This window comes from Aspergillus tanneri (genome assembly GCF_003426965.1).
Source record: "Aspergillus tanneri strain NIH1004 chromosome Unknown AapTan_6_pilon_pilon_pilon, whole genome shotgun sequence".
In the NCBI taxonomy this organism is placed as follows: domain Eukaryota; kingdom Fungi; phylum Ascomycota; class Eurotiomycetes; order Eurotiales; family Aspergillaceae; genus Aspergillus; species Aspergillus tanneri.
The window spans coordinates 3,361,375-3,385,875 of NW_022984633.1; the positions used below are offsets into that span (position 1 = coordinate 3,361,375).

The 24,501-nt window shown below is 46.8% G+C and overlaps 8 protein-coding genes across 8 annotated transcripts; 6 read left to right on the forward strand and 2 right to left on the reverse strand.

Moving 5' to 3' along the window:
- Positions 1-188: 188 nt before the first annotated feature.
- Positions 189-2,190, forward strand: ATNIH1004_009129 (putative MFS transporter; the record flags this gene model as incomplete). Its single annotated transcript, XM_033573727.1, has 7 exons — positions 189-425; positions 507-602; positions 658-942; positions 1,018-1,143; positions 1,202-1,297; positions 1,357-1,882; positions 1,952-2,190. 7 exons carry the CDS (start codon positions 189-191, stop codon positions 2,188-2,190), a joined length of 1,605 nt encoding a protein of 534 aa, XP_033424279.1.
- A 217-nt stretch (positions 2,191-2,407) lies between these two features.
- ATNIH1004_009130 (Zn(II)2Cys6 transcription factor) lies at positions 2,408-4,637 on the reverse strand (the record flags this gene model as incomplete). Its single annotated transcript, XM_033573728.1, has 5 exons — positions 2,408-3,187; positions 3,242-3,716; positions 3,772-3,919; positions 4,022-4,266; positions 4,354-4,637. 5 exons carry the CDS (start codon positions 4,635-4,637, stop codon positions 2,408-2,410), a joined length of 1,932 nt encoding a protein of 643 aa, XP_033424280.1.
- Positions 4,638-7,120: 2,483 nt separating this feature from the next.
- ATNIH1004_009131 (putative voltage-gated K+ channel beta subunit (KCNAB)) lies at positions 7,121-8,475 on the forward strand (the record flags this gene model as incomplete). Its single annotated transcript, XM_033573729.1, has 6 exons — positions 7,121-7,215; positions 7,281-7,303; positions 7,373-7,439; positions 7,491-7,578; positions 7,644-8,198; positions 8,251-8,475. 6 exons carry the CDS (start codon positions 7,121-7,123, stop codon positions 8,473-8,475), a joined length of 1,053 nt encoding a protein of 350 aa, XP_033424281.1.
- Positions 8,476-10,425: 1,950 nt separating this feature from the next.
- Positions 10,426-11,920, forward strand: ATNIH1004_009132 (fungal specific transcription factor domain-containing protein; the record flags this gene model as incomplete). Its single annotated transcript, XM_033573730.1, has 3 exons — positions 10,426-10,818; positions 10,873-11,790; positions 11,855-11,920. The coding sequence occupies 3 exons, from the start codon at positions 10,426-10,428 to the stop codon at positions 11,918-11,920; spliced, it is 1,377 nt and encodes a 458-aa protein (XP_033424282.1).
- Positions 11,921-13,078: 1,158 nt separating this feature from the next.
- Positions 13,079-15,693, reverse strand: ATNIH1004_009133 (C2H2 finger domain transcription factor; the record flags this gene model as incomplete). The annotated part of the gene is made up of 3 exons (XM_033573731.1): positions 13,079-14,982; positions 15,041-15,475; positions 15,585-15,693. The coding sequence occupies 3 exons, from the start codon at positions 15,691-15,693 to the stop codon at positions 13,079-13,081; spliced, it is 2,448 nt and encodes an 815-aa protein (XP_033424283.1).
- A 1,040-nt stretch (positions 15,694-16,733) lies between these two features.
- ATNIH1004_009134 (MFS transporter) lies at positions 16,734-18,316 on the forward strand (the record flags this gene model as incomplete). Its single annotated transcript, XM_033573732.1, has 2 exons — positions 16,734-17,131; positions 17,197-18,316. 2 exons carry the CDS (start codon positions 16,734-16,736, stop codon positions 18,314-18,316), a joined length of 1,518 nt encoding a protein of 505 aa, XP_033424284.1.
- Positions 18,317-19,519: 1,203 nt separating this feature from the next.
- ATNIH1004_009135 (uncharacterized protein) lies at positions 19,520-19,831 on the forward strand (the record flags this gene model as incomplete). Its single annotated transcript, XM_033573733.1, has 1 exon — positions 19,520-19,831. The coding sequence occupies one exon, from the start codon at positions 19,520-19,522 to the stop codon at positions 19,829-19,831; it is 312 nt and encodes a 103-aa protein (XP_033424285.1).
- A 2,761-nt stretch (positions 19,832-22,592) lies between these two features.
- On the forward strand, positions 22,593-24,276 carry ATNIH1004_009136 (uncharacterized protein; the record flags this gene model as incomplete). The annotated part of the gene is made up of 2 exons (XM_033573734.1): positions 22,593-23,352; positions 23,411-24,276. The coding sequence occupies 2 exons, from the start codon at positions 22,593-22,595 to the stop codon at positions 24,274-24,276; spliced, it is 1,626 nt and encodes a 541-aa protein (XP_033424286.1).
- Between the last annotated feature and the right edge of the window lie 225 nt (positions 24,277-24,501).

Genomic DNA, 24,501 nt, shown 5'->3' on the forward strand with positions numbered 1-24,501 from the left:
TTCACCAGCGTCGCCTCCATCTATTTCGAATAGCTACAGAGGAGTGCCCGTGCTGATGCCATAGCTCCCATTACATATAATGTTTTTCCGTAGTGGTTGCCAGCGACCATTGCTCTTTCTAGCTGAACTCATATTACCTTTATCCTCCAACCTCTTGATATTCTACTGTACTAGTCCTAGAGCCAACGATGGGTGATATTGAACATGGTTGTAAGGAATCCATAACTCCCGAGGGCGACGAAGAAATCCAGTCATCTAAAGGGTTAGTTGCTGTCGGGCGGGAACACCTTGCTGGCGTTACACCTCCCCATGAGTCCTACGAGGGCTATCATCGATTCTACCCGACAGCTTCCTGGACAGCTAAGGAAGAAAGAAGGGTTGTTCTGAAGACAGACATAATGCTACTGACCTGTCTCTGCCTCATGGTATGCCTCTATCAAGCTTTTACAAGTCCGTGGGACGAGAACGGTTCTTATGTCTTGGAAGATATGTGCTGATCCAGACAGTTTTTCGGACTTCAACTAGACCGTGGAAATTTGTCTAATGCTTTGACGGACAATTTCCTCGACGACCTGGCTCTGACTACTGATGACTATAACAATGTGTGACTTACTTCTCCAGCGTTGGAATACATTGCTGATCGCGAATTTGCTCCAGGGCACGACGATACAACTGGTTTGCTTTCTAGCTGCAGAATTCCCCGTTCAGCTCTGCATCAAGCGTTTCGGCTTCAGACGGGTGTTGCCCACTCTGATGCTCGCCTGGAGTCTGGTATCTTGGACTCAGGCCTGGATGACTGGCCGTGCTTCATTCTACGTGACCAGGGCGTTGATTGGTGCCTTTGAGGGGGGATTTATCCCAGGCACCATCTTGTTTGCAACCTACTTCTATAAAACGAAGGAGCTCTCTATCCGACTGGCTTTTGTCTGGTCCACATTGAATGTGAGTTTGTGGGCCGTCACCCATTAATTCGAGGCTCGGCGGAGCCGATGGTGACACTTCTCCTTTGTTTCTTAGGTCGCCCGTATTATTTCAGCGCTTCTTGCTGCTGGAATTCTAGGAATGCGCGGTGTCCAAGGAAAACCCGGCTGGTTTTGGTTGTTCCTGATCGATGGGCTCATTACCTTCGTGATCGGCTTGATTGTACACATGCTTTTTATCTATCATATCCTCAGTCCCTAGCCCTAATGATCGAATGCAGGCCCTTTTCTATCTTCCCAGCTCCCCGACCAACACAAAGAGTGTCCTCTACCCTCGACCCTGGTACTCGGAACGTCAGGAGGTGATCATGATCAATGTATGCCTGCATCTACTGCTTGACACTTCTGAGGTAGAGCATCCACTAAGCTTTCCTAGCGCCTTCTCCGTGATGATCCCTCTAAAGGCCTCACCCATATCAACGAGCGCGCCACATTTCATGATGTCATCGAAGCCTGGAGCGATAAATCCATATGGGGACTGTACGTCATCGGCTTGGTCGCCTACATCCCCCAGAGCCCCGTCCAATCCTATCTCTCTCTTACCCTCAAAAGACTCGGATTTTCCACGTTCGATTCCAATATGCTCTGTATCCCGTCAGCTGCTCTCCAGGTTGTCCTCATGCTCGCCCTCTCCAAGAGTAGCGAGATCTTTGGCGAGCGCACATTCCATTGCCTGATTGGCGAATTTTGGTCTCTACCACTATTGGCGGCACTGCTAGGTTTACCAGATCATGACTACAGTTGGGCCCGCTTTGTGATTTCCACCTTGGTCTCGGGATATCCATATTTTCATCCGATCGTGTCGGCTTGGATTTCCGAGAACACGTTCGATGTCAAAAAGCGAGCTATCACGGCCGCAACGTACAATGTTATTGTACAGATTGGATCAATTATTTCCTCTCGTCGGTGCTCCTGGCGTTCCATTTCCCGACTTAATTGACCAAGCTTTTCTCATAACTAACACTCAACAGAAATTTACCGCAGCTACGATTCTCCGTACTACTACCAGGGAAACAAAGTTCTCATTTCCATCTGCGGTCTCACACTGGCTATCTTTATCGCTCAGCGCGAGTTTCTACGGTACCTCAATCATCAAAAGGAGAAGAAATGGCAGACGATATCTCCTGAGGAACGAGTCGCGTATCAGTCAGACCAGTCAGCACGCGAGAAGGAAGGTAATAAGCGACTGGATTTCCGCTTTAAATACTAATCCTAATGCTGAAGTTGGGAGGATTAATCTCATTGATATTATTTAATGTGAAGTGTGGACGACTGTCTACATTGTACTTGACTGGAAGGAACTCATCTAAAAAAGTGATAGATGAGGCCTTCGTGTCTGACTTGGCTAGGCAGAGGATATCCGTGCCATTTTGGCTGTATTTGTGGGTATTGAATTTATTTGTATAGGAGGCATCTCTCTAGGGTTTTTAAACCAGAAAACTCTCAATCATGGATGGATGGTCTGGCAAGTTGTGGCTCGTGGAAAGGTAATTCTGTAGTGGAAAGTGATTTCCAAGCGTATCAGACATAAAGTTACCGACCAGTATCTGTTGTGAGCTGGAAGGTAAAGAAGATGATAGAAAGGGGAGACTAAGCGGCTGATCTCCGGCGTCCAGGCATTCCCAAGGAGACTGTAGAGGGGCCTTGAGGTGGGAATCATACGTCTCTAGTGGGTGGTCTGGTTGCATTTGCAATGGTGCAACAGAGAAGCTGGAGGGTATGAGACCCTCCCCCTGTTGGAAATCATGATATCCGATCACCTGTTGGTGTCCCGCGTCATATATCTCGCTAGGGCCATTCAGCTGCTGTATATGTTCTAGTTCAGTTGCAGTCCCATCCCCTATTCTAATCTCCTTACCAGAGCCAGAGTACGAAGACTCTGTAGCCTCGTCCTGGACCAGTGTTATAGGATTCGATGAATGCTTAGCGGTCTCAGCTAGAAATTTACGTCCAATTTGTGCATGAGAGTCTTTTAGTGCTGGGTTTATTGTGAGGCCACTCATACATTGCGCATCCGCCATCTTCTTATACAATAGCTCGGCTAGTTCTCTGTTTCCGCCGCCCCTGAAGGTGGAGAGGATCGAGTACAGTCGCTCAAGGATATTACTGGGACGGCTGTCACCATCCCAAACAGGAGCTTGTGGTAATATCGCTAAGTGCATAATTGAGTCCGCAAGCGAGTTGGCAATCTCATACAGTTTTAACTCCTGTTGCCGAGTGTTAGTCGTATTCTTCGGAATCCTTCCCAAAAAACAAATTACCATGCCAAGTCCATGGGCTTCAATTGCTGTTCTCGGCAATTGGGATATCATATTCAGGAGTTCCTTTGCCACCAGCACAGGAAAGAATGGAGATGTAAGCCGATGTGACGAGAAGTTTGGTATATTTTTGTTTGATAAGATCCTCCACAAAATCACACGCATCCAGTGCCTAGTAACACATAAGTCGGCTTTCTGTACATCCGAAATATGTTCCAAAGTTAACCCATCCCGTAATTTGTTATGGAGTACGTCGAAAAGCTTCCTGTCCAGGACATTTCCTCTACCCGGAATAGAAGGCATTTCGAGCTGATCACTTTCAATGATATCGAACATCTTGGATTGTTCGAACAAGCGGAACAAATTGAGGAGCTTCAGAAATGCAGGAAGAACTAGGGGCTCACCACCCGCATCGAGTTCTGGTGTCGAGACGTTAGTCTTTAGAACCACGGGGAGCTTGTGAAGAATGCAGACACCACTGGTAATCACAAATTAGAGCTGTTTGTGTAGTGGTAGAAGAATGTACTAATTACCGCTCGGTGACAAACAGCAACCATAAGACACGGCAACGCATTTGCTGCTCAGCTTGAGGAAGGCCAGTATAGGAATTCGCTCGATGAAGAGACATCATCTGAGCTAAAGATATGGCTTCTCTCAAGTATAGTAAAGATTCACTTCCGCCTGGTTGTTGATTTTCGTAATATACGTGCAGAAAGAATGCAGTTAGTACAGTATTCAAGTTTAATTTTGACCGATAATTGCTACATCCCCGTACCCTCATACATTCAATCTGGAAAGTCTCAGCGGTTATCGGTTTATTGGAAAAGGAATTCTGTCTCAGCCTTAATTGAGCTGTTGTAGCGGCGGCCACTGCCGTTGCAAGCGCGTATGTTTCATGGTTCACCCCTTTACTATTCTGCTGCAAATTCCCCATCACATTCTTGACGTCGACAACGGGCCAGACGGGGTACAATCGCACATGGTAGGTATATAACGGGAAGGCAAATATATTTGGCGGTATCCAGATACTAGATAGCTACTGGTTAGAAATCTAGGATAATAAGGTGGAATTTAACCCAAAAAAAGGGAAATAAAGCAAACTAAAGACTACCCACTTTTCCGAACCTGTGGTGTTCAACTCCTTGGGCAGCGGAGATTCATTGTCACTTGAAGCTAAAGGTCGAGAAGACTGGCCTTCAATTCCACGCTGAGCCTGCTCAATAAGATACTTGGTCATCGGTCGCAGCCTTTGAGGCCCTCGAGCCTGTTGAACACGAATGTATGTGCATTTGATGTGTGCATTCGAGCAGGACTGGCACGGACAGCCACCACCACATCGAATCTTTCGAATCTTACATCCGTCACAGGCCTTTTTGGTGACACTTGCTCCTGAGGTCATTTTCATAGGTAGAAATACAACTGGGATATAATGCAATGACACAGTTAATTTGGCTCTATGAGCGACGGAGGATCAGTGGGAGGTTGAATTCAGCCTGCGGGGTTTGGGCGAATGGCAACAATTAATCTCGAATAGCTGCTTGGCGTGTTCAACTCGACTCGAGGAGGTCACGCACAGTTTCCCAAATCGCCCAGGTCCGGTATGTTTCTATAAAGGGGCCCGACCGAGCTCTCTTTCTTCTCTTCTCTCATTTCACTCTTAGCGCCAGATTGCGTCTTCCTCTCGGCGAGGCACGCCATGGACCCACTGGCCTAAACAAGTAGGGCTTTTATGTTATCTTGATTTACGTGACACTCTTGTCATTTGACAGATGATTTTAAATGACAATCACGTAAGCTTTTCGTGTAACTTTAGTTACAAGCAAAACCTTAATCAGTCAGAGCGCAGGGTCCTTGGCTTGACGATCTCTGTAAACAGAACTTACCTCCAATACACCTTGTGTTTCATTAAGCATGTATTTCTTCAGCTACCTACTTCACACTTATTGCAATTTAACGGAAGACACTGAATCAGGCCAATTTGTAACTTGAAATCTTACGCAATCCCAACCTCTATTTTATGTATTATCCAATGGGGCACTATCCATATAGCAAGAAACAATGATGAGACAGGGCCAACATCCCACAGCCTGTAGGTAGGATGAGAAATTTGAAATTATTCTCTTAGTTTAGAGAATGCCATATTGAAGATGATGATGCACATGCAGAGTATCTTAGGCAGTCGAGTAACTACTGGAAACCGTGGTGGAAGTAAGGAGCTTTTAGCCAATAATATGATGTGCTTGGTAAGTAATCATGCTCACGGTGATTGAACTTGCTGCTTTAACTTTAGTCTAATATACTGTCGACTAAAAAAAGGAGCCTCCGATATACATACCTAGACACTCTACCTGATATGATACGTTGTATTGAGCTAGGACGGTTCAATTTTTTCAGCTTTTTCCGTTATATTTAGACGTTTTTCTGATAGCGAACAAATTATCCACCCATGTCCTGTCAAAGTTGATCCAATACTAATCAAGTCTGGGCTCATGATCATCTTAACTTGAATATCTCCGGAAAAAGGGGCCAAGAAGACGGCTCAAGATCTAGCCTTGTAGGGCTGTGAGATCACCATTCAGTGGTTCCCAGGTCATCGGGGGATATTAGCGAATGGGGAGGCAGGTCAGGCAATTTGCAAGAAAGGCCTTCTACCCTACATTAGTCGAGCATGCAATGGGTCCGGTCAAAAACAGAGACAAAGATGGTTTATTGAAGGCTTTAGCCAGGCGACCACCCAGAGCCTAACAGAGCTATCAAGCTCAGAAAAGATTGAGCCCAGACCCAGTGGCAGCGGCAGCCTCAAAGCAGCCTGCCTGCTGGTACTACCGGTTAAAAGTAGGGCTTGCAGGTGTGGCCTTCCATCTTCTAAGAATAGGAGCCCAGGACTTGTCTACAAGTCAGAGCTGTCAGGCCCCATAGGAAACAACAGGACACCCTCTCTTGCGTTGCATACAATACTGCCTTCAAAGACGGTCGCTGTATAAGGCTCTAGAGAAAGCATGAGTACCCTTTCCACGATAGAAAGATGAGGTCCCAGAAAGCCGTATATTGAGAAACCGGAAGGCCACTAAGTCCTCACTAAAGTATATGCGGCTATCCAGGAGAAGCAGCTAGGAAGCAGAAACGTTCCTGAGACAACCCTAGGTGTCTAGAATTAGCGGAAGAGGCAGAACGTACGGGTGAGCGCTGATAGAGTGGCACCCTGTATGCCTAGGCGAGGCCGTCAATATTGAGGTTTCAGTTTCAGGCGAGGAAAAGGACTAGAGTGACCACCAAGGGATAGATGAGTCCCCTTAGGCCCCTGGGAATCACCTGGAGACAGTGGGTCCACTGTCCGGGAACATGTGTCTGCCATTGCTGAAAAACCTACCTACTTATCAGTTGTCAACGGCACTACTGCATTACTAAAAGATGCTATGACTCCAATTCATGCATGATACTGTATTTGGTTGACATTAGGATACCTGTAATGTAAGACGCTGTATGTAGACGTATCAGAATGGCAGCCAATAATATAATGTTCCAAGAATAAAGTTCTCCAACACAGGACCCTCCGAGTATTCCTCCGAGGCCACTGCCAGCCACCGCTTGAGCCCCCCACCACGCACATACCATATATGATTGGGTTTCTGGGATCCAGGAGATGCTCTTTGGATGGCGCTAAATCCATCCCGATGCTTCGACCAAGCATGAACTAACCAATGATATTTCAGCATGAATTTCACATTCAAACAGAGACCACGACGACTGCAGGAGCAAGACAGATAAATTGGTACCATGACCTCTATGTTAGACACGGTTGGACAATAGCCTGGCTAAGGTGAACGTTCCTGTGGACTGAGATTGTTCGAATTATCATTAATAACGGGTACTCTGCACAGGATGGCGTGGCCGAACAAGAACAGAGATATGCTCTATCGGCGCGTGGGCAATTCTGGCCTACATGTCTCTGTGATTGGGCTGGGAGGTTGGCTGACGTGAGCCGGTTTCCTAAATCCCCTGGGATGGCTGAACGATGTCTTCTAATCTCCTGACTTCTTAGATTCGGTGGCCACGTCGATAATAGTACGAATCCCACTAACCTTAAACAAATCTTCTGCAGTTGTGCTAATAACTAACAATAAATTCATCCAGCTGTCGCATTTGAATGCATGAAACAAGCCTATGACTGCGGAATCAACTTCTTCGATACAGCTGAAAGGTAAGATTACCGTCACACCGGGGATAACAGGATTCATTCATTTCACTCTAGCTACGCGGGCGGGCAGTCTGAAATCGTCATGGGGCAAGCCATCAAGCATTATAGGTGGAAACGAAGCGACCTCGTTATCAGCACTAAGGTTCGTTCTCCTGTACATTCTCACTCCACCATTCACCGGGAACTCTCGTAATAACATTACAGTAGCTCAACTGGGGTCTCGCTAACGGTGAAATCCTGATTAACAACCATGGTCTCTCACGCAAGCATATTATAGAAGGAACACGGGCCTCCCTGGAACGGCTACAGCTTGACTATATTGACATCATCTATGCCCATCGACCAGACAGACTGACACCAATGGAAGAGACCGTGAGAGCATTTAACTTTGTGATTGAACAAGGGTGGGCGTTCTACTGGGGCACCTCAGAGTGGAGTGCAGACGAAATCACCGAAGCATACGGGATAGCAAAGTCACTCGGTCTCGTTCCACCTATTGTAGAGCAGCCGCTGTACAATATGTTAGATCGTGAGAGGGTTGAAGGACAGTTTCAGCGACTCTACTCTCGATGCAGAGTTGGCTTGACGACCTTCTCCCCCTTGAAGATGGGTCTTCTTAGCGGCAAGTACAATGATGCAGCGACAATGCCTCCAGCAGGATCCCGCTTTGCTGAGAGCCGTGACCAATTTGCCAGCAGTGTCCGGGCAGACTGGGAGAATAAGCAGTGGGCAGGATATATTAAAAAGGTTGCTGGCCTGAAGGTAAAGTGACCGGTGTACCAGCTGCTTGGAACAAAAACTAACCCCATGACAGACGATGGCGGATAAGCTCGGAGTCAAACTGTCCCAATTGGCCCTGGCTTGGTGCCTGAAGAATGAGAACGTTTCCTCTATCATTTCAGGCGCTTCACGGCCCGAACAGGTTGTCGACAACGTGCAGAGTCTAAAATTGCTGCCGAAATTGACTCCGGAAATTATGGCCGAGATTGATGAGTACCTCCAGAATAAACCCATCCAGGATCCTTCTAGGCAGGATTGAAGGTCCTAGGAAGTATAGTTTTCAGAATTCATTTTCCATGAGGAACAGATGAATATAGTAAGATAATAGAGCAGGACATGAAGAAGCGGTTTGCATATTTGTATCCGACGGGGTTTTTAAAGGGGACGATATATTTGCCCCATCTTGGCTATGTGGCCTCCGGTCATGGACCGAATGCAATTGATCCAATTAAGCAAGCGTTATTGTACAAGAAGGATAATCGAAGAAGAGGAAGGAGAAGAGACTTCGTCAGAAGAAAGGGATTCGGAAAATCCAGCAGGCCGCGTGTACTGGCACACCAATCATGAAGCCTAGATGCTCTTTGATTATCTTATGGCCACCCAAGGCGTGAGATCTAATGAGTTAATAGTAGTTATAAGTAAGTTTGACTAATCCTATAGGAAAGGACCGGTCAGGGCCCAGTGAACTGCATGTGCGATTCGAAGTGTTACGGAAACACTATAATCCGCCCGAGTTGGCGGTGGAAGTATCTGACGATCCATTCATTCTACCCCTCAATCCTTTAGTTAGTAAACACCGCAATGTGAATATAGGGAACCGCTTAGTAGGCTCAATTGGTTGAGATACTGCGATTCGTGGTGTTTCCACCGAATGACATCTACTTCCTAGTTAGGCTAGTTGGCCTGTAGCTGATAGAATAGCTCCCTGCGCATCACTTCCCCTGAATTCCACAACACATAGTAGGAAGGGTCTTTTCGTTCTCATCGGGTCCCTCTTCCTAGCGCTAAAAGTAATTAAGTAATAAAGAGGAGCTTCATCAAAAACGGCTGTCTTCCTACGGTCTAAAGGAGCTCTTCATTGAGATTGGAGATGTTACTGATAAGGTTAAATCCATAATTTCTTCGGATGGTTCTAAGAAGTTCGGTCGGCGCTCTGAAGCCTACAAAAGATATGTATTCATATTCAGGTAACGCGGGAGAAATTAGGCGGAATAAGAAAATAGTTAGAAAGCAGTCAAAAAGTACGTAGCCCAATCGAAAGTTACAGAAAAATGAAATTCAGCAGATCAATACTGTGTACAGTAACCCGTCTGATTTCCCGCCCACCCCAGATTTATATCCGACGACTGGCGTCAGGTGCATAATTGTGGACTTGGGGTTTGACACTTCATCCGTCGAGAACTAGTCTCCACTCTTGGTGACCCCGCTCCCCCGCTCTGTGAGAAGCTCCCAGGAAGCCGAGAGGCCCGAGCAGAGGGATCTAATTGGCCAGTACATATCGTCATCGGGAATTCGGCATCAAAAGGATGCCGATCTACAGAGAAAAAAGCTCCCATGGAAGTTACATCTCGGGCTGAATTGATTTAGAATCAAGCTAAATTTCAATTACAGAATAGAGAGAATTCCAATAGCTTAATACGACAGGCAAAGTGGCAGCATGAAAAGATCTCATCGAACTCGACCGGTGACTCAAGATCTTTTAGAATACCCGCCTCCACAATTATTAAACCGTTCCTGTATACCCTGTCACCAGCGAAAGGTACGATGCGATCGAAAGACGCCATGTGCGAACTGTGAAAAGGCCGGCTGGGATTGTTTGTATCCAAACAAACACGGAAATATTATTCGCAAAGTTCAGTCGCTGCAGGATATTTCTGACCGCTTAGAACGAATTGAGTCCATCTTGCCAAACCTTCGCGATAGCCAGAATTGGAGAAAGGACCATGACCCTCTAGAAAAGAGTGCAGCATCAGCGTCCACCCGTAATTTGCAACCCCGGGAGGTTCTTTTGGAAGATGGAGGGAGGCTTCAATATGTGAACAACTCCAACATACTAGATCTCTTGCAAGATGTAACGAAAATACTACTCCTGCAGAAGTGGAGAACAGAAGGCTGATTCACATCCTACCTGCAGGAAATCAGCACGAGGCTACCTCCAGCTCCAGTTAACGAAAATAATACAGCCGCAACCATTTCCCCAAGTCTGAATATGAAACCGGACATTCTCCCTGTATTTTCGAAATGCTCGGTGAGGGTGTCACAGCTCTACCCAGAGCCGCAGCATGCCTTGAGATTGTGGGCAACTTATATGGAAAATGTTAACCCTGTTTTAAAGCTTCTACATACCCCAACAGCGCAATCAACCATCATCGGAACAATTCTGGATCCTCAAGCTTCTAACTCATCTAGCATGGCTCTGGCGTTCGCCGTGTTTTTTGCCGCCGTTACCAGTATGAATGATCGCGAAGCGAGAGAATCTTTGTTGGAAAACCGTCAACATCTTCTCAGACGATATTCAGCCGGGTTAAATCAGGCACTAGTGGATGGAGATTACCTCGGTAATCCAAAGGTTACTGAATTGCAAGCACTTACCATATTTGTGGTGAGCTAAGCCTGAAATCTGGTGTAAATGCATCGTCTAATTACTTTCCCGCAGACATGTTTACGTGCTCATGATACGAGTCGCGCTGTATGGGTGCTTATTGGTACCACCATTCGACTGGCACAATCAATTGGATTGCACCGTGATGGCATGCTGTTGAAACTCTGTCCATTCGAGACCGAAATCCGTGTGCGTTTGTGGTGGCATCTGTGTCTCTTGGACTCCCGATCGCCCGAGGACCATGGATTTGAGCTTACCCTTGACATATTCAATCAAGGCCCCCGACTTCCCCTCAATGTCAATGACAACCAGCTGTATCCAGACATGAAGGCTCTCCCAGAGGGATCTGAGGTGTGGACTGAGATGACGTTCTTTCTCGTGCAGATTGAGGCTGCAAAAATTTTACATCCAGTCCTGCGTACGAAACAAGATTCCGGGACGGATGCTCTCGGCGACTTGATGACAAAACGACAAATGATTGCAGATCATGTCCGCTTAATTGAAGACAGGTATCTTTCAAACGGTAATATGGACATTCCTTTGCATAGAGCAGCATTTTATCATTATCACACCGCATGCGAGAAGATGAGATTTATGCTACAGCTTCGGGAGGAGCTTTATCTACAACCGAACAAAATATCTGATAACCCGGACCATGTCGTCAGACAGTCTTTCACAATGGCGTATCGGGTCCTTGAGGGTAGTTATTTCCTGCTCACAAAAGATTGCTCCATGCATTTCACGTGGATATTCCATGTTTATACCCAGTGGTATGCACTTGCATACGTTCTGCGCTGCTTGTCTTTCTACCCCCGTTGTCGAGAAACAGACCTTGCCTGGGATCTGGTCAATAAGATCCTACGACTCATCGACAGCTTTGGAGATGGGTACTGGAATGGCTCATCAACGAGCGAAACCAACAGCATCTGGGCTTGTTTGGAGGCACTTCGCATGCAGGCAGTACAGAGAAGGGTGGGTACAGCTCCGGATTCGGGGGAATTAAATAGACAGTGTCTTAGCACACAAACCCATCCAGCTGAAGGGAAAGAGGCCTCAGAACTGCACCATGTCTCTACTCCAACAATTCCACCGGGCCCTGTAGCCAGACGCATACCTGACATTACTGTGGATCAAGACATGCAAAACTCCCTTGCGGGTCTGCAACCGGGGCCTTTTTACTTGGAGGATTGTCAAGTACCGGGGATGGCATTTTTGCAGGACTGGTCAGCTATAATAAATGGGAATTTAGACAGCATAGGTATAGTCTAAATTTGTTTGACGGTGAAAACTGAAGTGGATTGTGTGGTTCTGAGGGCGTAAAGCTGCCGTCGCTTCGCTTATTCTTTGGAAATTAATTTGATATATAAGAGTGTTGTAAATCAGAGGAAGATTGGGTGTTCCTGTTGTTATTCTCATGATTATTTCACGGTATATATGCAAGACAAGAATGAGATTTCCACTGAGCCTCGATTCACAATATGCATGATATATTATTCCTATGGTAACCTACAAAGTGGAATCAGTTTAGCTATATCCAAATGCTACTGTAAAAGGCCATTCTACAGTTGACGATGTGACTGTGGAATCTCTCCTGGGTAGTGTAAAGCCCCCACCCTCTGCTAGATCTGATAGTTTAGCTGCACGTTTATTATTAGAGTTAGTAGCGAGCGACATAGGCATACGATGATCTAGTCAGATGTGCGGAGAATATTGGTACTATCCCTTTCACTAGGTGGTGATGTTTATGTGAGTCTTGTCGTTCGGAAGATGGAAGAGATATTCTACCAGTGCAGCACTGCTTTCGAAGAATATTCCGACACTTGTTCCTGGTTAGCATTTGATATATATGCCAAGGTGAGCGCAAGGAGATGACTATCCCTAGGTAAGGGAGAGAATTATGCTCTGCATTGCTTGGGCATTACCTGTACCCCAGACTGATGTGTCCAGTTGTAGTCGCGAAATCGGATGCAGAGACAACAGTTTTGGGCAAAACGGTAGATATTAAGCGATCTTTGGATCTTTTCTTATTTTCCGGACTCAGCATTACTCAGAACTGTGTTGGAATAGATCGCACGGTGGACTCAACCTCCAAGTTTTCGGGCCCTTTCAATACCTAGTGCCGCTTGGCTGTTCATTTCTGTTTTCACCAGGCAGTAAGTGCCTTGGTGAAGTAGCAAATGCTCCGATAGTAATTTGATTGAGGGAAATACAAAACAAGAAAGTAAGGCAGTGGTATTCCAAAAGCATAAAAATATACGGATTATTTAGACAACTTCACCAGCACTTTCATAGCGTCACGTACCACCTCCCAGCGCACCGTCGCCAATTGCTGCGCCATAGCCATCACTAACGCCTTTGTCTCATACTTCCCACTTAGAGCCGTCAACTCACTCATACTCGAACACGTCGTCATAGTCACTATTAAGGATGACAGATCTATCGTGGTTTTATCCTTAACCTCATGGTCCATTCCCCTGTGGAACGCCCAACATGTCAAGGTGGCCAGGTACAAGCACCACGGGAAATGGAACGCATCCGTTTGTTCCCAGTCATGGAGACTCAGCACGGCGTCCTGCAACAAACTCGAGGCGTGCCTCGCAGCTACGGGCGCCGCTCCTCTCCCCCCATGTAGCCATCCTAGTACGTTTCTGCGTGATCTTTCTCTATCATATGAATTGACTGGTCTCCCCAGTATGTGCGTCGCCCCTGCAGTTATTTGCAGATCGAGCACCTCCACATTCAGCGATATATGTGCAGCATGGTATAACACATCACCAGCAGTTTTGGACCCCGTAAATTGGCGTTGATCAGCAGTCTGATTCAGCTTCATCGCGAGGCAGTCTGCATCGAAATCGACTTTCCAGAGATCATACGATCGGCACATTCGCGGTATCCAAGTCCCCATCTTTTCTGGAGTTTCTGAACGAAGGATGGTCTGGTCACGTCGTTTGAGATCGGCTGATACAGACATTAATCCGTGCAATATTACGATCCTCGCAATAGCGTTCAGATCGCGTGGTAGTGCTACCGAACCAGGAGTGATGTACCCCTTCAGCACAGAAAGAAAGGAATAGTCCGGTTCTCGCACCATATACTGGGCCCAGTCCTCAGGAGTTGAAGCCTGCCACACAGCAGAGCTACAGGGCAAGGAGGACCGGATCTCAAACGCCGACATGCACAGTGACTGAGAGAAAAGGGCTGCATGCTGCGTATCCCAAATAAAGCAGTACATAGCCAGTCGTTTGCGCTGTTCAGCGTCCATTGCCTGTCGCCAAGACTCAGATAGATCTCCTGGCCGCAAGGACAAAGTCCGCGTCGGTGTGCCGATAGTACAGCAATTACTGCGCCGGATAAGTTTGATTAGGACACAGTGGAAGAGCTGTGCTCGCTCACGCTGTTTATGGCCTGCGCGCATCTTGCCAAAACAGTCAATGAGGAGCATTGCTTGGAGAATCCACAGGTCCGGATGCGGGGAGAAGTCCGCATGGCAGAAAAGCTGATTCCGTAAAGCGTTATGGATGCCGACGGCAAGTTGATGAGCTTCCCAGCTGCTGTAGGTGGCTCCCATGGTCAGAATGGCGACAAGGAAGACTGTGTCGACAGTGTTGGCATCGAAGGTTGGCTGATGGATCAGCGGGTAGATGGTATTGAAGCGAGTGAAGAAAAGGTCACAATATCCTTGCAAGGCTGAAAGAGACAGTAAGGGTGAGTCAAGCGCTATAGGATGGCCATCAACACCAACAGGTTGTGCTTGAGCGACAAGGGTAAGAATACGAAGACGGGCGTCATCCTCTAGTCGCGGTAGAGGAGGTTGGGGGTTGGAGTCCAGAATGGCTGGGCGGTTCATCCATCCCGTGCCAACCAAATCTGGAACTGGGACTGCCATTGTGGGCGGAAGGTCCATGAGCTGGGAGCATCCTTCTTGTGTGCCACGCTCGACAAACGACGCTGCCTGGAGAAGCACCGATGAACCATCTCCGAAAAGTTGGCTAGACTCATGTGAAGCATCTCTAGGGCCGCGCTCGAGGGTGACTATATTATCAAAGGTAACCATCTCCGAGTCAAGGGGTGGGTCGAGCGGATTCAAGTCGTCATCGAGAGAACGCACGTCAAACAGCCAGTTGTAGTTGTGTGAAGCGGCGAACGGCATGTTGAAGTTGGTCGCTGATATTGGTTAAGATAGTCCCGTATATGCACAATGTAGGTAGTTGTAGCAGCACACCTGTATCCATACTAAAAGACTCCACAGTCCCATCTAACCCTAAACTCCAGGATCCATCGGCTGCATCGAACTGGCCGGGGACTGGTTCCACATAGGGCTCAAAGGGGCCACAGGGCATGATAGGCGCCAGCAGCGGATCGATCTCATCAATAGCTATAGAGGGCGGATCACTCGCTGAGCCAGGGGGGGATACCGGAGCACCATCAGGTAGATGGTCATCAAGCTCGATACCTACGTTGTCGCGATCTTGAGAAGGGACGGGAATAGATGACGAAGATACAGCCATCGCACTCTGACGACGCGACTGTCGTTTGGGGGAGCGAGTAATAATCGACCCATTGTCAGTGCGACGGGTTCGTTTCCTAGTCCCCAGGACTCCCAGTCCAGGGCCACCAGCCTCGTCATCCCGCTTTGCGTGGCGCATCATATGGCGATCTTTGCGGTCTCAGCATTTAAATCTATGGCAATTTTTATGAAACACATGGAAAAAGAAAGCAATCACCTAGCAAATCTGGACGATGAAAGTGTACCGAACACCGCTCACAGGTGTACCCTTTCTGGGAAGGGTCATGATTTAGGGCATGCCGGCGCAAATGCTCTGCACGCGTGAAGCTTTTGCCGCAGTTATGCCAGTAGCAAATATGGGCCTTCATGGGAAACTAACTCATCCTCTTTCAAAATATTCAAGTGTGGCTAGAGTTAAAGTGCGTGGTACTCGTCTCCATCCGGTGTCTTCCGAATAATAATTCTGCGCTTATCAGGGTGCAAATAATCCCAAACGGCCTTTTTAGGGTTTCCGCATAATGTCTTTCGATAGCGTTGTACCTTACGCTGTTGGCAGGATATAAATTACCGGAACAGTCTATTAACTGTATGGGAGGATGCTAAGCAATCTTAAGCAGTAACACAAGTCAAGTGAGTTAAAATCATTCTACGTTAAAATCATGCCCCATCTTAAGTTATAATGCTCTCCACTCTGCAATAGAAATTTGTTTAATGATAAAAATAATCCAGTCCCGTTTGTAACTGCCGTCGGACCTTTCCATCCGCAATGCAGCATCTTAGTTCCCGAATTCCCGAGTACGATACGTACCGGCCAATTAGACCCCTCCGCTCGGCGCCCTCGGCTCCGCCTACGAGCTGTTATCCCTCATGGATCATGTCTTAACAAGACTCCACACATGTAGACCTTATGCTAAAACTGGGTTTTGTCAATATCATCTATACAAGGATCATTTTTAAGACTATTTTGTATGTAGCTATTATCTTCTGTCACTGATTAAAACGAAAGGCTGAATCTGGAGCCTCTGTCAATTGAATAAGAAATTAGAGCATAAATTTGCGGACATGGTAGAATATTCCATAGAGATTTTACTAGAATGATGTAATAAAGCTCCTAGTCTTCTTTATATAAGAAAAAAAAAATACTTTGGCTGTTAAGCCTACTACAGGCCACTGCGAATTTTTCAATTGGTACGGAGTATTGGTATTAACCACACGGTGAGGTATTTCCTAAGGTTCGGAGAATAACGACTCCGTCGGTGGTGGATCCGGTTTGAACGGATAGATCGGAATAGTATAGTAATTCCAACACTATACCCAGAGTCTTAAATCTTCGGATGCAGACTAGGTTTACAGCGGTGCGTTGACAGGTAATTCGGTCAAGAAAAAGGGGGTGATACAAGGTTCAACAATGCCTCCCACTACCCATCGGACCAATGCCAGAAAATCCCAAAGTTTCCATATTAGGCGGGCATCGCCGACATTACTAAATATATCACTCGCAAATACAGAGGGCGTGGAAATGTCTTTTGAACAGACATCGTCAGGGTCAGGGCCCGTGGACCATCATCTAGAGCAACAAAGCACGAGTTTAAGCTCTTATCATAAAATAGGGACGGTAAGACCCCAGCATGCGCTTACCGTGGGTGGCAGCTCGAGCCCTTCCAGCCACGTCTCTAAAAGCACGCTCCCAGCATTTGGGGCTGGCAAGCCATATCCACCCCCCTTGCCAGAAAAAGAGGAATACGTTGTTGAATTCGACGGACCAGGAGATCCTCTCTATCCCCAGAATTGGGGTCGAGCCCGCAAGTGAGTCATTATAATTTGTCGAATTATATATCTCACTATTCGGGGAACTAACATTCCCCTGAAAGGCTTTTCGCTGCGACAATTTTAGCTTTCACGAGCATGACTTCCACATTCGATTCTTCCATATTCACCTCATCAACCCACCATGTAGCCGAAACCTTTCATATTGGCGTCGAAGTTGGAACGCTTTCCAGCTCACTCTACATTATTGGCTACGCATTTGGGCCCTTGATATGGGCACCTTTTTCCGAGCTTACTGGTCGCCGGATACCTGTTTTGATTGGCATGTTTGGCTTCGGAGTCTTCAACGTTGCCGTAGCGACATCCAAAGACTTACAAACCCTCCTGATATCACGATTTTTCTCGGGCATCTTTGGAAGCTGTCCGTTAACAGTTGTAGCCGCGATATTTTCTGATATATATGATGATCGCTCACGCGGCAGCGCAATAGCGGTTTACGCGAGCACTGTCTTCCTAGGGCCATTGTTAACGCCTTTGATTGGCGGTTTCATCGATTTATTCCTCGGTTGGCGTTGGACGGCCTACATTCCAGCCTTGATGGGATTTCTTTCATTCATCCTAAATGCCTTATTACTACGGGAATCCTACCCTCCGGTAGTCTTGACGTATAAAGCGAAGCAGCTACGTCGACTGACCCAAAATTGGGGAATCCACTCGAAGCAAGAAGAAATCGAAATTGATCTAAGAGAGCTAGTAACAAAAAACTTTTCCCGCCCCCTCAGATTGCTTATGACAGAACCGATGCTGCTGGCAGTAACGCTCTATCTAAGCTTTATATATGGGCTTCTATACTGCTTCCTCACGGCCTACACAGCCGTCTTTCAGGGAGTCTATCATATGGCACCAGGGGTCAGTGGCTTACCCTTTTTTGGCATGATTGTTGGTTTGCTTGTGGCAACAGCATATATTGTGCTTTCCAGCCCTGGGTACAACAGGAAACTGGCCCGGAACGATGGGATTCCTGTCCCTGAATGGCGCCTTCCACCAGTTATATTCGGCGGAGTCCTATTCGCTGGCGGATTGTTTTGGTTTGGATGGACCGGATTTAGTAATAAAATCCATTGGATTGTTCCGACTCTGAGCGGCTTATTTACTGGTTTCGGGCTCCTAACAATTTTCATTCAAATCTTCAACTACATTATCGATACGCACTCTGAAGAGTAAGTTGTAGCTTTCAATCCCAGCCACCCCTTCCTTCGTATTGTTTCCTGTAAGTTGACGGCCAACTCTGAGCATCCAGAGCAGCATCTGCAATCGCAGGAAACACTTTTGTTCGCTCGGTATTTGCAGCGAGCTTTCCACTCTTCTCTCGACAGATGTTTAATAATATGGGTATTCAATGGGCCTCCACGTTGTTAGGCTGCCTGGCTACCGCCTTCGTCCCTATTCCAATTTTGTTCTGGTTTTTTGGTGAGAATCTGAGAAAGAGAAACTCCATTGCGCCGGTATTGGAAACCATTATTCCATCTGTCCATCTGACGCACGGAAAAGACACACCAGACAGAAACTCAGGGAAGGAATGCTAGGAGATGCAAGAATAGAGCCAGGTATCAAGATTGACTTGTCTTCATCATACCAATTCAAGAAGTTGGAATGACCGCAACCACCTCCTTACGGTCCCTGAGCTCAAATTGACAACTGGAGTGGATAAGTCTCTAGAAGAGCATCATATACTAAACAATTCCAAATAAAATGAGACTGAAATCCTGTTTTCGAAACACATTCAAATTAGATTACTAATCAAGGCCGCTGTAGCTTGATTTGATGGGCAGAATTTGGGGCTTGGGAATGGGAGACTTAGCCAGCTCCTCTATTCCCTCTGGCAATATTTGATTCCTGTTACCTTCATTGCCAGCAAGGAAGAAAGGAATTATATGACCAAGTCAATACTCTTATATAGAGAAGATTGCTAGCCTTGCCAATTCAAAACCCCTAGATACCATTCCAGTAACTAGAGATGAGCTCCTTACATATACCAGGCAAGCCACGTGCCAAAGAATATATATATAGCAGAAGAAAATTGGTTCCATAATGTATGTGGTAGTTACCACACGACCATATATGGCCTTTACAGTATCCAAACTATCCTGTTTGCTTACCAATTCAAGCGCTGAAACCATACTGTACGTGTCCGTAACCGCAGAATAAGATATATCAGACCACTGCAGGACTAGGATGTACGAAGATGCCTTAAGCATCCTGATTTCCAACAAATATTACCATAATTGTCAACAAAGGGGTTCTGTCCAAGAATAAAAAAAACATAGGGAAGACTGTGGTGGGCTATCTATTGAGTTATTTAAATAGTGCTACATAACAGAAAAACGAGACTCTTAGCATTTTAATTCGGCCTTCTATATTCCTGGTATGGGACACTGCTCCGGCGGTGCCGATGCCCCTTGGAATATTGGAGCTGCTTATCTGGCCAAGGTCATGAAAAATATCCCTGCCGGTGTCCCCGGCTATAATGACCGCTATCATGACGCTATATTAGCCTTATTAGCGTGGACTGAAAACGGTACTGCCCCGGACTATCTGGTTGGTACAAAATTTGAAGACGATGACAGGTCTAGAGCGGTCGTGCGCCAGCGCCCCATCTGCCCCTACCCCCAGAGGGCCTCATACGTGAGTGGAGATGTGAACGTGGCCAGCAGCTGGACCTGCACTTCAAAGAACTAAGAAGCAGTTCTTTCCTCCACTTATTTCCTTGCCTTTCACTATCCGCTTTATTATTCTTTCTCATTCTTTGACATATAAGAGATCTTACTAAGCAGTCATCTTAATTCACGTCCCTGTTACTCAGCTATGCCCTTTGACGACGTGGAGTGATAACAGTAAGTAACTTTGGATTGCGTTAGCTTTCTTCCTTCTAAGGCTGGAAGTCCTCTTCCATGGTTTGGGCACTGGGGTGGCCTGAGGATATTATAGGTATACGATATTTAAACCGGACTTACTTGAATAGCATGTAAGCTTTACAGCTTGGTCTATAATCCGCCAATGGCAACTAAAAGGTTAAGTAGAAACTTAGTCTGTCGAGCCGCCATCAAAGGGAGGGGGTAGCTTGCTCAATCTGGAGGTTTGCACACAAGTTTTGTAATGTGTGAACATCACCGTTATTAAAGTTTCAACCCACATGGTAGTGCTATGAAAATTGACATTCGAAAGCTCGGACTAACAGTTGGCTGTCTCTAACTGCAAACTTTTATTTGGCACAAGACTATGTCGTGGGAAACAGGTGTATGTACTCTGACTATCAATTACAGCAGGGAAATATTGCTTGGGCCGTCAGATCGATGCCATTTGTAGCGGGCGCTTATAATCCTACATATCAGCCAGATAAAATAACTTGACGAAGACACATTTTCTGTTGGGTGTCGGAGACAAGGGGCCATAATACCGTCTTGGGAATCACATTGAAACATCGCCTCCTTAGCCAAGGCAGCTATCGATTGGGCAGTGGCGAACAATATCTTTAGCGGCAGATACTGTAGAATAGAGGGCACGCCACCCCCAGATGATAACCCCTTCGGGGTTATTGAGAGCCCAACTGCCATCATCGGGGCCAGATCGCCAATTTCAGGCCAAATGGTGAAGCCCCCCCCATTGACTCCATTGCCTGTGGTCATCAAGCTGTTATTCCACTTGTATGGTAGATATATTGCGACGTGGGAGTAGGACGAATTCCTAGTTGGAATTTGGAAGCCAGCCGCGTAGGCCTTCGGGAAGGGAAGTGGCATTGCTAGCTGCCCATTCATCGCCAAAGTACCATTCTCGGAGATATAGGCAGAATAGCTCAAAGTAGCATTACTAGGGACAAGGCCAGAAAAGATGTCAGGGCGACATTCGTAAGCTTTTGTTCCGATGGCTAGTGCAGAAGCAGTGAAAAATGTAGATTTCATTTTCAGTTACAGAAATCGAAGGTGGATTAGAACTGAAGGTTCTCAGAGCTTTCAACTATGAGACGGGAAGGGACGATAGTGACCTTAACGAGATCAGACCAGGAAGGATCGATGATATGAATAGAGATATTTGTAACTCAGAGTGGTTAAACGACTGCAACAATATAAGGTTTAAAGTGGCGTTTGAAGGCCCAATGGATGTGGGCCCAGAGTCGCATGTGGCTTTACCAGATTACGCTTAAGTTTATCTTTCGTGCCAACAAAATGTCGGTATCTTTTTGCCATTTTGCCAAGATTCACCGAGCGGAATTTACACAAGTTCAGAATCTTATAGTGGCTACAAAACAATTCATATTGTTACGTTACATTTAATGTAAGATGCTGTATATTTAGATACATGACTAGACAAATAAAGGGTGCCAAGATGACAGTAATAATAACGCTACCAGCAGCTCCAACACAAAGTGACGACTTCGAGCCCGTGGGCTTGGCATTCGGCACTTGGGTTTCTCCAAGAGGTTCTTTTACCATAAGCTTGGCAAAATAATAGGGAGTAATGTTTGCTGCTATCTTAGCCGAGGCGACTCGGCATAGAGATGACGCTATCTACCGATATTTAGGGGCTGTAGATCGTCACCCTAGAGAGACCAAGCCGCACCACAATCAGAGGTATACGGAGTTATACGGAGTATGCTCCGGAACTAATACGAAGCGATCCTTAGGCGGTTAGGACTATCCCCAAGCTTGAGCTTTGCTCGAGGGCCTGTTTTGATATTGCATTTATCTTTCATCCTGACCGCACTACAGCTGAATTAGGGCTAGACCCATAATACTGTATGTAACCTTATCTTACCTGCTTAGGTGACCCACAGCAACTCATCTCAATACAACTATGTACAGAGTATGTGACAGTTTATTCAACAAGCTTGACAAACGTGGGTCACATGTTGATCAGCGCAAGGAAATTGCATGAACTATTCCTTGGCAGCGTTAGGGCAGACCTGGAGATATTTTTCGTTGCCTCCCTATATATGTAGAGAGAAACAGATTATAAGCTCCTCACAAGGGAAGCAGGGCTGTGAGGGGGGGAACAAAAATGGAAGACTTGACCGCTACCAAAAGAAAGAAAACATGCGGAACTTGACCGATAAACTTTCAGAGGATCTAACGGTCTCTAGTGTCGGTCAACTCCAAATCTGGATCGTGTGTATCGTACCCCATGGGGCTAAGCTTCAAATCAAACCCAACCATCTACACGCAAGGAAATCAAGTCTGAGTTGGTAGCAGATTTGTGGATCAGCCAATCATTATGCAACCCAATTCTAGGCAGACTTTCGAATACGAATAACACATCTATGGTAATTTTCGAATACGAACGAGGAAAATTCTTATTCGATTCTCTCCCTATATAAAGCGGATAATGGCCCTCAATCACGATACCTTACTCAGGAGACATTCCATCCATCTCCAAGCTGACAACTTTGTGTAGATGTGGCCCTTTCTCAACGTTGAATTGCGTACGCAGCCCTACAAAAGACACTATGGGTTCCGGTGTATTTCCAACAATTCTGATGGCACTTTTGGGTCTTGTCCGGGGAACTCTGGTTTCGAGTGCATCGGCTTGTACTGCAGGTACATTCGTATCTTTGAGTCTGAGCAACATTGAAATCACTTCCTTCAATGTTACGGCCGCATACAAGTACTCAGCCAGCGCCAACAGCTTCGATGGTACGGGCGGTGTCGGCGTGATATCGGCATCGACCGGCACGACAGCATCCACAGTGGACATTTGCCTAATCGCAATGACATACACACACCCAGGCCAGAACGATGTTATCAACACGTACATCGGGCTTCCGCTCGATGCTAGCGACTGGAACTCGCGCTTTTTGATGGAAGGTGGTGGAGGCTGGTTGGCTGGAGGCGAGAGCGAGATTTTATCACCCGTTTTGTCTGGGTATTCTTCCTCCTCCACTGACGGGGGACATAACACCAGCAGCTTGGCGACAGATTGGGGATTGACAAGTGAAGGGAATACCAATTGGCCTACACTGTGGGACTTTGCAAGCGTGGCTATAGTTGAGGCTGCAGTACTGGGTAAGATGGCAACGGAAATCTATTTTGGCTCGGCGCCCAAGTATTCGTATTGGAATGGCTGTTCCACTGGTGGTCGCCAAGGGCATATGATGGCACAGCAACACCCGGAACTGTTTGATGGGATGGTGAGCGGTGCCCCAGCTATCAACTGGGACAAGTTCATTCCATCTCAGTTTTGGGGTCCTTTTATGGCCCAACTGCTTGGTAAGGATTATTGCTTCGTGTGAGCACATCGAGGCTCTCTGTCCTAATCGGTTTGTAGATGTACAACCCCCTTCGTGTGTTCTCGATGCGTTCACAGATGCGGCTATTGGAGCATGTGATCTCCTCGACGGTGTGAAAGATGGTCTCATCGCCTACCCAGGCCAGTGCTTTTTTCAAGCCTCCTCCCTAGTCGGCCAAATGGTCAACTGCAGCAACCCAGACGAAAATACGACCATCACAACGGAGATGGCACAGCTTGTTGCAGCTATGTGGGAAGGACCACGATCCACTGAAGGCCATTTTGAATGGTATGGCTTTGACCATGACTCCGATCTCACGGCAATTCTCAACACTACATGTACCTCAGTCCACAACTGCACAATGACACCCTTTGGTATAGCTGATGACTGGGTCAAAGTGTTTCTGGCGAGGAACTCCACCTTCAACACCGAGACCCTCACACATCCAGACTATGACCGTCTCTTCCGGCAGTCGATGGACCAATACGCCTCTGTCATTGGAACAGAAAACCCAGACCTGACTAACATGAAGCTGGCGGGGACCAAGATGATCGCTTGGCACGGCATGCAAGATCAGCTGATTCCGACCAATGGCAGCGTAGATTACTACCAGCGCGTGATGGAGTTTGACACCGATGCTGAAAGCTACTATCGTTTTTTCCTGGCGCCTGGGGTGAAACATTGCGGTGGCGGAGATGGTTTTGATCCCAGTGATACAGTCTTTGGTACCTTGCGGGCTTGGGTTGAGAATGGGACAGTGCCGGACAGCCTGGAGGCTACTGCTAAAGCGGTGGGAGATTCTAAAAAGTCAGCCACTCGTACTGCATACCTTTGCCCGTATCCCAAGGTCTTCACCTACACTGGGGGAAATCCTAACCAGCCATCATCATTTAGTTGTATCTGATATGTAGGTAGAACTGCCAGAAAGATTCTGGAGAGAACGTATACTCGCTATCTACGATAATTTCTATATGGCCTGAAGCAGGCCCCTTATATCCAATACTAGTATATTCGGTGTGATCCGTGGTAGATAGGACATCGGCGACTGTGTGTCGAGGTGCGCGCTTGTTGCAATAAGTGCACCTGGATGACAGCCTCCCGGATGTCAATTACCAGTACGGTTGTCCAT